The sequence below is a fragment of the Pyrus communis genome, chromosome 2 (genome assembly GCF_963583255.1).
Source record: "Pyrus communis chromosome 2, drPyrComm1.1, whole genome shotgun sequence".
Lineage (NCBI taxonomy): Eukaryota > Viridiplantae > Streptophyta > Magnoliopsida > Rosales > Rosaceae > Pyrus > Pyrus communis.
This window is the reverse complement of record NC_084804.1, coordinates 32,377,756-32,390,762: the sequence shown is the minus strand read 5'-3', so window position 1 is coordinate 32,390,762 and position 13,007 is coordinate 32,377,756. Positions and strand designations below refer to the sequence as shown.

General features: G+C 38.5%; 2 protein-coding genes across 2 annotated transcripts; one reads left to right on the top strand and one right to left on the bottom strand.

Moving 5' to 3' along the window:
• Positions 1-4,449: 4,449 nt before the first annotated feature.
• On the top strand, positions 4,450-4,728 carry LOC137725063 (uncharacterized). The gene has a single exon (XM_068463668.1). The coding sequence runs from the start codon at positions 4,450-4,452 to the stop codon at positions 4,726-4,728; it is 279 nt and encodes a 92-aa protein (XP_068319769.1).
• A 121-nt stretch (positions 4,729-4,849) lies between these two features.
• LOC137726768 (DEAD-box ATP-dependent RNA helicase 39) lies at positions 4,850-10,761 on the bottom strand. The gene is made up of 9 exons (XM_068465730.1): positions 10,088-10,761; positions 9,589-9,684; positions 9,330-9,518; positions 9,044-9,184; positions 8,179-8,319; positions 6,798-6,940; positions 6,192-6,321; positions 6,022-6,070; positions 4,850-5,521 (listed from the first exon to the last, which is right to left on the bottom strand). Exons 1-9 carry the CDS (start codon positions 10,634-10,636, stop codon positions 5,049-5,051), a joined length of 1,911 nt encoding a protein of 636 aa, XP_068321831.1. The 5' UTR covers positions 10,637-10,761; the 3' UTR covers positions 4,850-5,048.
• Positions 10,762-13,007: the final 2,246 nt, after the last annotated feature.

Here is a 13,007-nt window from a genome sequence, read left to right as displayed (position 1 = left end):
TCCACCCATATCTCAGTATTCGGTCCCCTAGATAGCCAGCACCCAAGTATCAGTAGATTCAACGTGTTAACAACAACCCTAGCACGAAGAAAGCCTTGAGTTTTAGAAGAATCGTCGAGTTCCATAAATTCCCCAACATCTTGTACCAATCGTCTCACATTAGCCTCAGAAGTGAGCTCTAAAGGTATACCCTGAATTTGAATCCAAAAATGAACCAACTCCAGCTGTATTTACTCCAACACAAGATCCTGAGGCCATCTTTTAACCAAAAAATTTTGCTTCATGACTGCCCATAATACCTGGCTCAATATTTTCTCAACCACACTTTCATCTGAAACAGAAATAATATAAATGTTATCACGTACCCATTTGACCTCCACCTCCCCTAAATCCTTCCACGATGAGCAAAGAATATTGCGCACACCCCATTTATTCAGATTTTGATTCACCAAAGCTGCACTCACCAATTTGATTCCCTGCTCCATACTCGAAAGCTCCATCGTTTTCTCTAAATGAACCACTAGTCCCTCCACTTCTTGCTGGGCCATGTATTCCGTGCTATTGCTTGTGTCTATGATTACTTGGACAGAGGTATACAAAAGGTATATTGCGAAGCCTTATGCAAATTCTCTTTAGAAATATGAAGGTTGTTGTGTTTCATATCAGCACCCTGTTGATGTTGTTCTCCAAGAACAAAACCTACATATAATAGTAAGGTAGGAAAGTGATAAAAATACCTGGATGCCAGTGAGTATAAGGCCCGGAACCATTTATTGCTTGAACCAAGAACTGTAGGGACCGCCATATCAGCTTTTATGACAATATCAGTTTGCGAGCAATTACTTCCATTCTAAAGTTGAAAATTCTAAATCAAAGGTTTGACACAAGTCTATAACGATCGCATGTATAGTAAAGGGAATTAATTCCCCACCAACCCCAAATAAAGTAAACTGGAGTCACCCCTACAATTCATCTGCACCAAACCAAAATACGCACTTTAGATCTGGTGAATTAACTCAGCCACCAAGTCTCTGAGCTGCTCAGTGTGCTAAAACCGACACAGCCTTCAATAGGAATAGTTTCAATTTGACCAAGATAAAGCAAGGTAATACCGATCCTATCCCGAAAGCCAGATCAGCAAAGCCAAAGACCTAGAAGAAAATCCAAGCCAACCAAAGGAAAATCAACCAAATCAAAAAGCAAATTAAACACAACAGCAATTGAAACTCTCACTGGGGAGAGAAAAGTTTTCCCCTGATGGACATTTTTTTTGTTTGGTACATATTAGGACTTGGTTTAATGAGACTATTTTTCCCCTCCATTGGACTATCTCCCTCGCTAGGTTGTCTTAGCAAAGCCTCCCGAAAACCACAGGGCTACTAAGACCTACTTCGTCTCCTTTGTGCCATATCACATCCTCCCTCTACGAAGACCTTGCTTTGTCAGCATTGCGTCCTCTCTTCGACGTCCCGACCAAATTGCAGCTTCATAGAGCTCCGACAATGACTTTTGTGCTGCAAACCTCCGAGGAAGGTCCTGCTCTCGCCGTTAGACAAATAAATAGAGCTTGACATATTCAAAGTTACCGAGCACTCAAATCCACAAATTCAATTAAAAAAATGCAAATTTGCAGAAGAATCTTCAATTCTTGGATGAAAATAAAAAGGTGAAAAAAACTCGGAAGAATCACGTGAAATTCTATTAGTTCGTTTCACTTGGATCTAAATTGTGAATATTGATTTGGGATGGTTGATGGTGTTGATTGAGATTATAATGGATAATATATATATATATATATATATATATATATATATATATATATATATATTTGAGAATTGGGATAGAAATTTTAATTCATCCTATATATCGATTTGAATGAATTATATTTTACTATATATCAAATCGTCGCTCAAACGCCATGGTTGCAGTCGAGGTTGCAGACTTATATGGGTTTGCATCCATTCCATATCCGTGAGACGACCAGATGCTCAAAGTTCATGTAATGTAATGCAGCAATGGATATCATCTCTGAAGATATTTGATTGTGGTTTGCTTACTGCTGACTACATTCTATTTCTGCTGGGTTGAATTTTCAGTTCTGTGGGGTATTTGATTCATTGGAAAGATTCAATTTTGGGTTGTAAAATGTAATTTGAGGTTTTCAAATTGATTTTTTGGTCATGCACATACAAGTGAAATTTTTGATTTTTCCAGAGTGGTGATCATCTAATTATGATTTTTTCTAGAATTTGGATGTAGGAGTTGGATTTTGCTGAAAATGTTGACATTGGATTTCAATTTCTTTGTATTTGTATAAAAATTTGTATTATCCTGCTTCTAAGTTTGACACTGCACCAAATGCTTCACTAAGTTAATCCAACTTAGTCTAGTCTAAGGCAGTCTAGCTTAGTCCCCGAAGTTAGTCTAGTTCAAGATAGTCCGGTGCAATAAACTCACCCTTGTTGTATACTTAAATGAACACGCATTATATGCTTGCTTCCCATGTTTTCATTATGTTCCAATAACTCATAATATATATGTCATTCTATTTTGTAGTTTATGATGAAATTATATATATTTTAAGTATAAATAGACACTTATTTACACGAAATATAATAGATTTACTTAAATCCACTTAGTCCGCCTAGGCACCTGCCTAGACCTCGCCTAGCCGCCTAGGCGCTAGATCCCAACCCACCGCCTGACTAGCGCCTAATGTCTTTTAGAACCTTTATTTGTTCAATAAAAAACCCAAATATATGTACTCTGAAGGGAAAATTTTTAAAGTAAACTTAGGAGTGTGCTATCCACACACCCTTTTTTACTTCTCACAATCCCTCTCAATTTTTGATTGTTGGATCGAATGAATTACAGAAAATCAAATGACAAAAATTAATAAGGGGCGTATGGGAAGTAAAATGGATTTGTGGATAGCACCACCCAAAACTTACTGATAGATGATTTGCATGTTACAAATAATTGCTTTAGATTGGACTATTTCATGCACTAAGTCGAATTAGCTCACCTAGGGGTGGGGTTCAAAAAATCGAAAACAGAAAAAAAAGGATCGAACACCGAACCGAATCTGACAGAACTTTTCAGTTTTGGAGGTTTGGAAACCGAACCAAACCAAATCCCTTTACACTTTATGGATGTATGCCCATAATATTTCTTTTGTGAAACTTTGTTGCCAAGTTTGAAACTAAGCCAAGAGCATACTTAGTTCAATAAGGGAGGATATTTCATTGGTTATAGAGGATAGTTTTGGAAAGCTTTAAAACTTGGAAGAGCTTCTTTATTTGTTTGCTTTTTGAATGGATACAGTAATCATTTTTCTTTGCAATTGAGGTTGTTGATAGAATATGGTCGTTTTACATGAATTTCAATATGTACAACTACCTTCCCACTTTCTCCATTTTCTTACTATTAGTCCACCAATGCAAAGCCTCTTTTCTAAATTCAATATTAAAAATAAATAAATAAATAAATCAAGTTTTATAAAATAAAAAAACCAAAACCGTACCGAAACCAAACCAAACAAAACCAAACCGAAAAAAAAAATCAAACCAAAACCAAACCAAACCGAATGAAACAAAACACCCCCTAAGCTCACCTCTCGATACCACATTCATCAAAGAGATACGGCCATCTTTCTAGGTTGCGCACCCCCTTTACGATCGTTCTATAAAAAAATTAGATGACCGAACAACTCCAAACTTATTTTAATTTAAAGTTTTTCAGAGATGATTTTCAAAGATCCTAAAAATAGATGAGTCAGATTATTTAAAAAAAGTTTCAAAATAGAAAAGAGAGTCGAGAGTTAAAACAAGAAGGTCCAAATGAAAATTTTGTTAGCATTTCCCTTTATTATATTAATGGACCAATAATATGAATCATTTGCGACTATTTTATACTGTGACTATGTTTCTAATATTTTTCTTTAATGCACAAAGGTTTGTAAGAGAAATTTGTAAAATAAAAAAATATATATATGCTAAGGAGACTCTTTTAAAAGTAAGATTCTCTATGAATTCTCGACTCTATGAATTATCCACTACCTCATGTTTTTAGCACAATTCTCATGCCAAACATTGTGCAAAAAACACGAAATGACGGAAAAGAGTCTCACTTTCAGAGAGTTTCTTTAGATTTCTTGAAAGCTTTTAATATCTGAGTTTGTTACCTAAACTCACCAAAAATGTCAAGAGTGGAGGTCAAAAGAATACCAAAACCACACAACATATAAACCCTAACAAATCCTCCAATTTCCAACTACTCTGCTCCTCTCCCGTTGCCCAATTTCCAAACTATATAAAACTGTGAGACAATAGCAAGCCATACCCAAACTCCATCTTCAACTCCATCATGGCTCGCAACCTTCTTTTGACACACTCTCTACCGACCACATTTCAACTCGCCCTGGCCGCGATCACCCTCGCATTTTGTGCCATGGCATTGCTCATGTGTGCTTCTCATTCGCGTAGCTGGCGACGCCGCTGGATCGCTTGCACCGAATTTTTTGACGATGATCCTGTTATCCAACACATTCAGCCTGGAAACTATGATGCAAGTATGGATAGTGATGAGCAGGAAGAGGACCCGGTCTGGCAGAAGAACATACTCATGGGTGGAAAGTGCCAGCTACCAGATTTTTCGGGTGTCATAATCTACGATGCTGAGGGGAACATCGTCAAGCCTGACAAGACTCCTCGTTTAACCTGGAAGTAAACAAGAACAAAGTGCCAGCGTCCAACTCGGTTTCAAGTTACTGATCGTGCCACCGGAATTTCTTGTAGTCAATGCCTCTTTTCACAAGTTTTTCTTTCCTTTTCGTTCAAATTAGTGCCTGTTTTCACAAGTTTAAATCATCTTATGATATCGATGGTATTACATGACAACTTGTAATACAATTCAATATTTAACACAGAAATGAAAAGGTAGAGTCAAGACTCGAGCACCACGGCAAGACTGCCAACAGTTTCTTTAGCAAAGAACATTCAAGATTTAAGTATTACAAAACATTTTATACCCTAAAGTTTTGACTACAATCAGCCAGACGCGAACGATTCTTTCTTATTAGACCAAGAAGCTCGACCCCTAAACCCAACAACACTTAACTTCGAGGGCGTTGATTTAACTGTACTGGATCTTCTGCCTTCTGTTTGCCTCTTCTCACTAAAAGATGCTTTTCTTGAGCTGCTTGCATCGGAAGGAGCTTTTCTTGAGTTGCTTGCATTGGAAGGAGCTCTTTTGGAGCTGCTTGCTCTGGAAGGCTTTACCGATTTCGATGACTGAAAAGATGGTTTTGCAGATTTTGCAGGTGCAAATGCTGGCCTGCTCTTGTTTTTCTGATTTGAGACTCTTACCAATTTTCCATTCTGTGGAGTAATTCGCGAGCGGGCAATGTCCCTCTTGACACTATCTACGCTGAGAGATTCTAAGCTTTCATTCTTCTTTATTGCTTCCTCAATTCGGTTTGCTAACATAAGGTTCTTCTTGGCAACCAAACTCGTTACTTTCCCTGCATTACAAGAGTTATTTGATTTCAAGATTATTACACTAAAGCATGAAGTGTAACCGTAACCAAACAAAGAAATAAAAAATTGATTTGTCACAAACTATGAGAATCAATCCAACAAATATTCCATCATTGAGAGATAACAAAAATACAGAAAGTCAACAAATGAACGATAATACTACAAAGATGTGGCCTTTCGGAAAGAGGCAGCACTTGCTTTACGCAAGACGTGTGGTTTTTTATTCCTATCCTTTTCCTCTATGTTGTGTTAAGTAAATGAAAACTAATCTTACAATGGAATACTGTCAATAATTTCTTTTTTATATTTATTCAATATCATGTTAAGATTCCTCATCTGCGGTCGAATCAAAATCTTGTGGATGCCATTAATAGATTCAAGCACAAACAGGACAAAAGACTCACCTAAGTCCGGTACAGATGCACATTCCTTGTAATTCTAAGAAGGAAACTAAATAAAATTGCAAATAGAAATGCATGTATACCTTTTGCACCCATACGAGCGGTTCTTCCTGTACGATGAAGGTAGTCAATCTGAAATGTCAAACAAGGGGGAAGGTCAGCTTCCAAAGAAGAAAAAGGAAAGATGTAGAAGTCCTAAATACAATAGCACATTATTTAACACTGAAACACAGAGCAGATATCTGATGCTTACAGAGTTCAAAGGAAAATCAAACATGATAACATGGTCTACATCCAAGTCCAGGCCCCTTGCAGCCAGGTCTGTGCAGACCAATGTAGGGCAATCTCCATCGTTGCTCTTAAACTTTTTGAGGTTCTCAACCCTGTATTACAGTTGTTCGAAGAAAGCAGTCAGGCCAAGCACTAGAATTGAACACTACTGACATTAATATAAGCGTTTGTACGGACTTGTGTGCACTTGAGTGCCTGGGCCACACATTCAGGCAAGAAGAAAACTATTCAATGTTCCAGATTCACAGTAAGCTAACATCATCTTACGTTTCCACACCGTATAGCAAGAGAAGATATTTCCTTAGAGGTACACAGATGCTTTTAACATAAAAAAAGGGGAATCAAAGGAGGAAAATAAGAAAAAAAATGAAACCAAAATTCATACAGCTTAAACTTTGATCCGCATTGATAAAAACAACCAAACTCTACCAAAAGAACAAAAGCAACAGATAAAAACCCATGCTTGTAAACAGGAAAAAACAACAACAGTATGGACTCTTTCTAAAGTGAAAATGTGCAGACATTACAAGTACAAAGGAACGAGAGGTAATATTTTTTATTGTCTCACCTTTGTTCTGCTGGCACCTCACCATGATAATTGACAGTAGAGATCTGGTTTTCATTGAGGAAGTGATCCACAGCACGGCTGGAACTTAATGTGTTACAAAACACCATTACTCTATTTCCCTTTGCTAAGCTTGGCTCCAGAACCTGCGTTTACCACAAAATCCACAAAAGTATTTTCTTGTTAGACCACTGCAATATCAACCCATGCTCTTTTCATGTAGAAAACCTTCAAGAGGTAAGCCAAGATGAAATATAAAAAAAACATATTGATAAAATAACTTCTGGCCTTTTTATCACCAATGGTCTCTGTCCTATTCCAAACTCCTCAGTTTCATCCCCATTCTTTCAATCCGATCCATATCTTCCCTATTTCTTGTATGGCATGTATCAATGTCATCCTTACCATTAATTTCATCCTCCTCCTGTCAAATTGAGGGTAAAATTGGCAAATCAATCCCACCCACAACTTCCCACTCTTTCTCTCTCCTCGATACCTCCACAGAACCCCTCTGTCACCCCAATTCCCTGATTCATTTCAGTTACACCATGGGTTTAGCAGAAAAGGAATTTAATTCCTCATCCTTGAAGCTTTCCTTGAGTTCAAACTCATATAATAGCAGTTTCCTAGTCACTATTTTGAAACAGAAGTGTTGTTCAGGCATATATACCACCTGGGAAGATGGGGGTGACTCAATCTCCGTGTTCCTGGGTGGCACAAAAAAGTGTTATTCTTTTCCTCCACAGACACAGAGTTAAGCTTTTTGAGAAGGAAGGGGTGTGGTGGGAGTTGGGAATTGGGAATATCGTTGTGTCCAGATATTTTGAATGAAAGGGCAATCTGCAAATGGCTCCAGATGAAGAAGGTGGTCTTAACTCTGATGATATGAGCGTTTTTACAAAATTTCTACATTAACAGTAGATATGCAGGTGGGGATTTTTCTTCTTTACATGAAATATTTCCCTAACTTCAAACCCAATTGGTAGCAATTAAAATTGTCTGGAGGAAGAGAAAGGGTGTGTGAGGAGAGGAGTAGGAAGGGATTGGTTTGGGGTGATCGGTAGTCATGGCATCTGCCATGGCATTTGTGGGGGTAATTGAGGAGACAGAAAGAAAGGTGGAAGGACCCTCAATTTTGACAGAAAAATAAATGGAATTAACGGTAAGGATGAAATTGGTTGAATTGAAAGCATTGTGACTAAAATGATCAATTTGGAATAGTACAGGAACCATCAGTCATTAAAAAGCCCAATTGCCCGCCAGTTTAAGAAACAACTTAAGCTAGATTAACTTTATGGCCACCGCACATGTTAGTCATTATGAGATACATTTACTACTTGACAAGTAAAGCATGAAAAAGAAAAACGGTATCACAGAATTAGACCTGTAGAAGTGATTCCAGCTTGTTCTCAGAACCTGAAATCTTAACGAAATCATGGCGAGCAGATGCAATCTTCTTATGCAGTGAGGATGTGCGCAAGTGTAATATTCCTTGGAACTCCTCATCGATCAGGTTTTGCACTGCCTGAAAAATCTCATAAGGTCAGGTTTTGAATTTCCACTGACTTCATAAAAGACACAATTTGTGCACAAGATATTATCCAGATTACAGTTGTCAAAGGTATAACATTGTCATAAGCAGGCTTCAGAGAATTTCCAACACCTCAACTAAGAGATGTGTTCAGAACTTCAGAGGATGACTCTTTTATTATGTTTCATGTCTCCATCCCAATAGAAGTGTAAATAAGCCAATCTTAGCTGAGTATCGAGATGCTCAAACATTATTCGAGCTCAAGCTCAAACAAAGCTTGTAGAGCTATGTTCAAGCTCGGTTTGGATGATTTTTCAAAAGTTTTAGCTCGGCTCGGCTCATTTGTGGAATGAGCTCAACCTGCATTGGTTGGCTTGGCTCATTCCTAAATTTAGCCCTTGTTTGGTACCATGATAAAGTAAAATTACTTGGTGAAACTTGGTCCTGTAGTAAAAAAAAGTATTGAAACCCAAAAATATCAGAAAGAAATACAAATTAGCCAAAGTGTTATAACACGATGCTGGAATTCATTTTTAATGACATACATATATGTTTTCTTATGAGAAAAATTACAAAATAACCAAATATGCTTTTCAATGAAACAAAGAGTTCCCTTAGTGAAAATGGGGAAGGAACAATTCACTCTCAATTGGTGTCTATTTCTCCAACTTATAAATTTAGCTTCTTGTCAAATAAGAGGGAATGTAAGTAAGCACACCTTTGTCATTGTTGCTGAGACCAAAACAGTTTGGAACCCTTGCCCTCCGGGTTTTGATGCGCGATGTTTTAATGGGACCAGAAACTTGCGTATGTCTGGACCAAAGCCACGATCAAACATGGTATCTGCCTCATCCAATACCTACAAAGAGATTACTAACATCACTAAGTGCACCAACAATTTACTAGAATATGTTGTTCTTCATCAAAGATAGTGACAACTTGATATGACCATATTAGCTACTAACCAACTTAATGGAAAAAACTAAATAAACAGATAAACATACTAAGTATTTGATGTCACCATAAACCAAGTTGCCATCCTCAATATGTTGGAGAACCCTTCCAGGGGTACCCACTACCATTTCAATTGGGTTATTCAATGAATCCTCCTGAGGTCTCAACCGACCACCACCGCTTACCATTGTAGACCTGAACCTTGCATGGTGACTGACAAACTTGGAAACGCGAAAAACCTACAAAACCGACCAGATGTCAATAGAAAATGCATAGTCCACAGGTAGTGGTTCTAAATTCAGAATAAACCTGCTCAGACAGCTCCCTTGTGGGGCATAGCACAACAGCTCTAGGACGCCTGGGCTTCATTTGAATACCATTTTCAGCCTCATCCCTTCTCAACAGCTACAAAAATCCCAGAGTATCAGCATTCCTCTGATTAATTCTCATTGCAACATAGGCAAGAGTGGGTAACATCAACGCAACAAACACATCACACTCGCACACAATTACCGTTGTGGTCTTGATAAATAGCTTGCTGAAAGTGTAAGCAGGTAGAATCTAAGCAACCTAAAGAATCTCAATCCAACCTGATACGTAAGATGGCTCCTAAGGAAACACATGTAAAGTATAGCATACATTGCGAGAAAACGCAATCAAATCAAAGTTCCAACACAACTGATCAAAATTCTAGAGCTTTACATCTCAAACAAGCACAAAATTCAAAATTTTAACAGACCCAAATAGCAAAAAGTAATCGAAAACATTTTTATTCTAATTTTGCAAGAAGAAGCAAAGGAAAAAGTACCTGGGCAAGAGGCAACATGTAAGCCAGAGTCTTGCCGGAGCCAGTGTGTGAACCTAAGACCACTGTCTTCCCTTCCAACACCGCCGGTATCCCAATGCACTGGATTTCAGTGGGAACCTCAATCCCCATCTCTCGCACCGCCGCCATGACCTCCTCGCTCACACCCAACTCCCCAAAACTCCCAACTTCCCTCTTCTTCCTACTCTCAGACCTCCCCAACCCCTCATCGCTCTGCCTCTGGGCATCCCCGATTGAATTTCCGCCACCGGTTCTGGCTTGGGGCTTGGCATTACTCTTGAGGTGTCTCAGCCGCAGCCTCTCAAGAAGCAACGAGTGCTTCAGGGGTTGGGCTTCTATGTCTTCGAAATCAACCGCGCTGGCGGGGCTGGCGGTGGTGGTTGTGGCTGTGGCGGTGCAAAGAGGCCTAAACCCTGTTAAAACCCTGGTGGGTTTGATGAGAGAGAAGCGTTTGGCGGCCGGGAGACGAGATAAGGCGAAGAGGTTTGAGGAGAAAGAGAAAGTAAGGAGAGTTCTTGATACTCCTCCCATGGCGTTTTTCCTCGCAATTCAAAATTTTTGGTTCTCTCAGAAATGGTGGATAAGTGTGTCACAAAACCCTCTCATGGTCGCCCGACAAGATAAACCCGGAAACCAGATTGAGCGGGTTGGAAGGTCCTAGGCCATCATTTACGGATTCGGGTACTCAAAGAATCCAACCCAATACAATATGGTCCCGTTTGGCAGCCCGGCTGTTTAGTGTGATTATATACGAAATAGTACTAGTATAATTTATCTAGTCCCACCTTTTAGTCCAATTCACACCTGTTTATTTATCTTTTCAAAAAGCTCGATATAATTAGTCGGGCCAACGAGACGCTCTCCCTAGCTTCCTCTGTGTTTCTCGTTCTCTTTATTTCCTTCTCCAGTATGTCTCATGCGCATTAGAAACGCAAATAATCAGCTACCTACCCTACCTCGCAAGTGCCAACGAGAGCACCATCTTCTCCCTCTCCATCAGCCTAACCTCAAGTTCTCAAAGTATCATGACAAAGTTTTTGTTTTTGTGTGAAATCAATGAAAGTTGAGTCACCCAAATTTATATCTAAAATTAGTTTTATAATTACAGTATGATGATCGGCACAATATCAAACATAGTAATAAATAGTCAATGTTTTAATCTGGTAGTGTATCAAACGTTCGACTAATTTAGTCAGCATTATTCGATGACTAATTATCATATCCGATGAAAATAGTCACTACAGTGCAAGCTGCCAAACGAGATCTATGTCGCCTATATTTAATTATTTATGAAATAATCCGTAATTTTATTTCACATTTGATTATTTTCACAACACAAAAAACCCTGTTTTTCTTTAAAGGCATGCAACATGTGGGTGTCCGGTCCACTCACATGAACATCAAACCTTGGACCGTATTCAACAACACGAGAATATGGATAAGGGACTTCTTATTCCGACTCCAAAAAAGGCATCCTAAACTCCGGTGAACCTACATACTCGCTGAACTACTCTCCAAATCTAACTCCATACATTTTCACCCAAATTTTTTTTGTAAAACATGTTAAATTCAAGTCATAGCTCTATACATAACATTACCTTTTATCAAATCTTTGACAGGTTACTCATTCAACTAGACTGGTATTAGATAATTCCAAGCCATTGAACATTAAGATCCACCTCCTGTACATCATATGAAAAGTTTTGATGGAAAATCCAATTGATTCTTAAAAAAAAGCACTTAATTAAAGTACTACTTGAAGAAGCACCAAGTACTTGCTTCTCCAAAAAGCACTTGAAAATTGTTATCCATAAGTGCATTTGATTGTGTTCTATTGATCGCTAACAAAAAACAGATAATAAAAGCCGCTTCTAACAACGTTTGGCAGCCCAAAACAGAAGATGTCAATCTAATGTTCTTGTGCGGATGTTGCAGACCACAATAAGTTTTATTCAGGCTGAACGAATCCATCCAAACAAGCAATCCACTATGCATTCAAAACGATAATCACACCCTGGGAATAAAACCCTTGCTTATCGGTATCTTTGTTCTGCTTGTGACATCTGCACTCGAACCTCTGTGTTATGTTACTGCTGAGTCGAAGTTATTGCTCTACATTTCAGTTGGGGGTGTCGTCTGCACTCAAACCTCTGTGTTATGTTACTGCTGGATCGCCTCGTAGTAGCTGAGGTAACCGAAGTCCTTAACAACTTGGTGTTGGAAGCCCTTAAGCAGCAAAAATGGAGTGAAAACAAGATCGTTCCCCTGAAATGTTTTAAGAAAGATCCAGTTTGAAGGGTAAACTTTTTCCCCTTCATGCTTGTTTTAATGAACTAAAGAAAGTAGTAAAATAAAACCCTAAAGAGTCCCTAAAAGGAGGGAGGAAACAAAAGAAACAAGTTCAGCAAGGGTTGCAGCCTCCAGCGGAGGGGAGAGGAGGGTAACCCTATGGTTCTGCCATTGATGTTGCCATCAGGTTTCTCGATTTAAAATAAATTATTTCGTCCCTCGGTTTTCTCAATTCCTTAGTTTTATCTGCACTCATAAAAGATCTGCACCAGCAGCCAACAGTTCCGAGAAAGCATCTTGCATGCTAAAAAGAAAAGAAGAAAACCGGCCTTCACACCACGATACCACAATACTAAAAGGTTAGGAAGAAAAGAAAATGACCGCGCACAAGTAATGGATGCAAAAGTATGCACTATGCAGTCCAAAATGTGAAATATATAAAGTTCGTTTAGATATACTTTTGAAATGACTAGAAACGCTTTTGGCGAAAATGTTTTTAGAATCAATCATTAGTAAAGATGCAAGTAAATCTTAGAAAAGCACTTAAAGTGCTTCCTAGAAGAAGCACATAACTGGTGCTTCTTGTAAAAGCACTTAAAGTGCTTTTGAAACC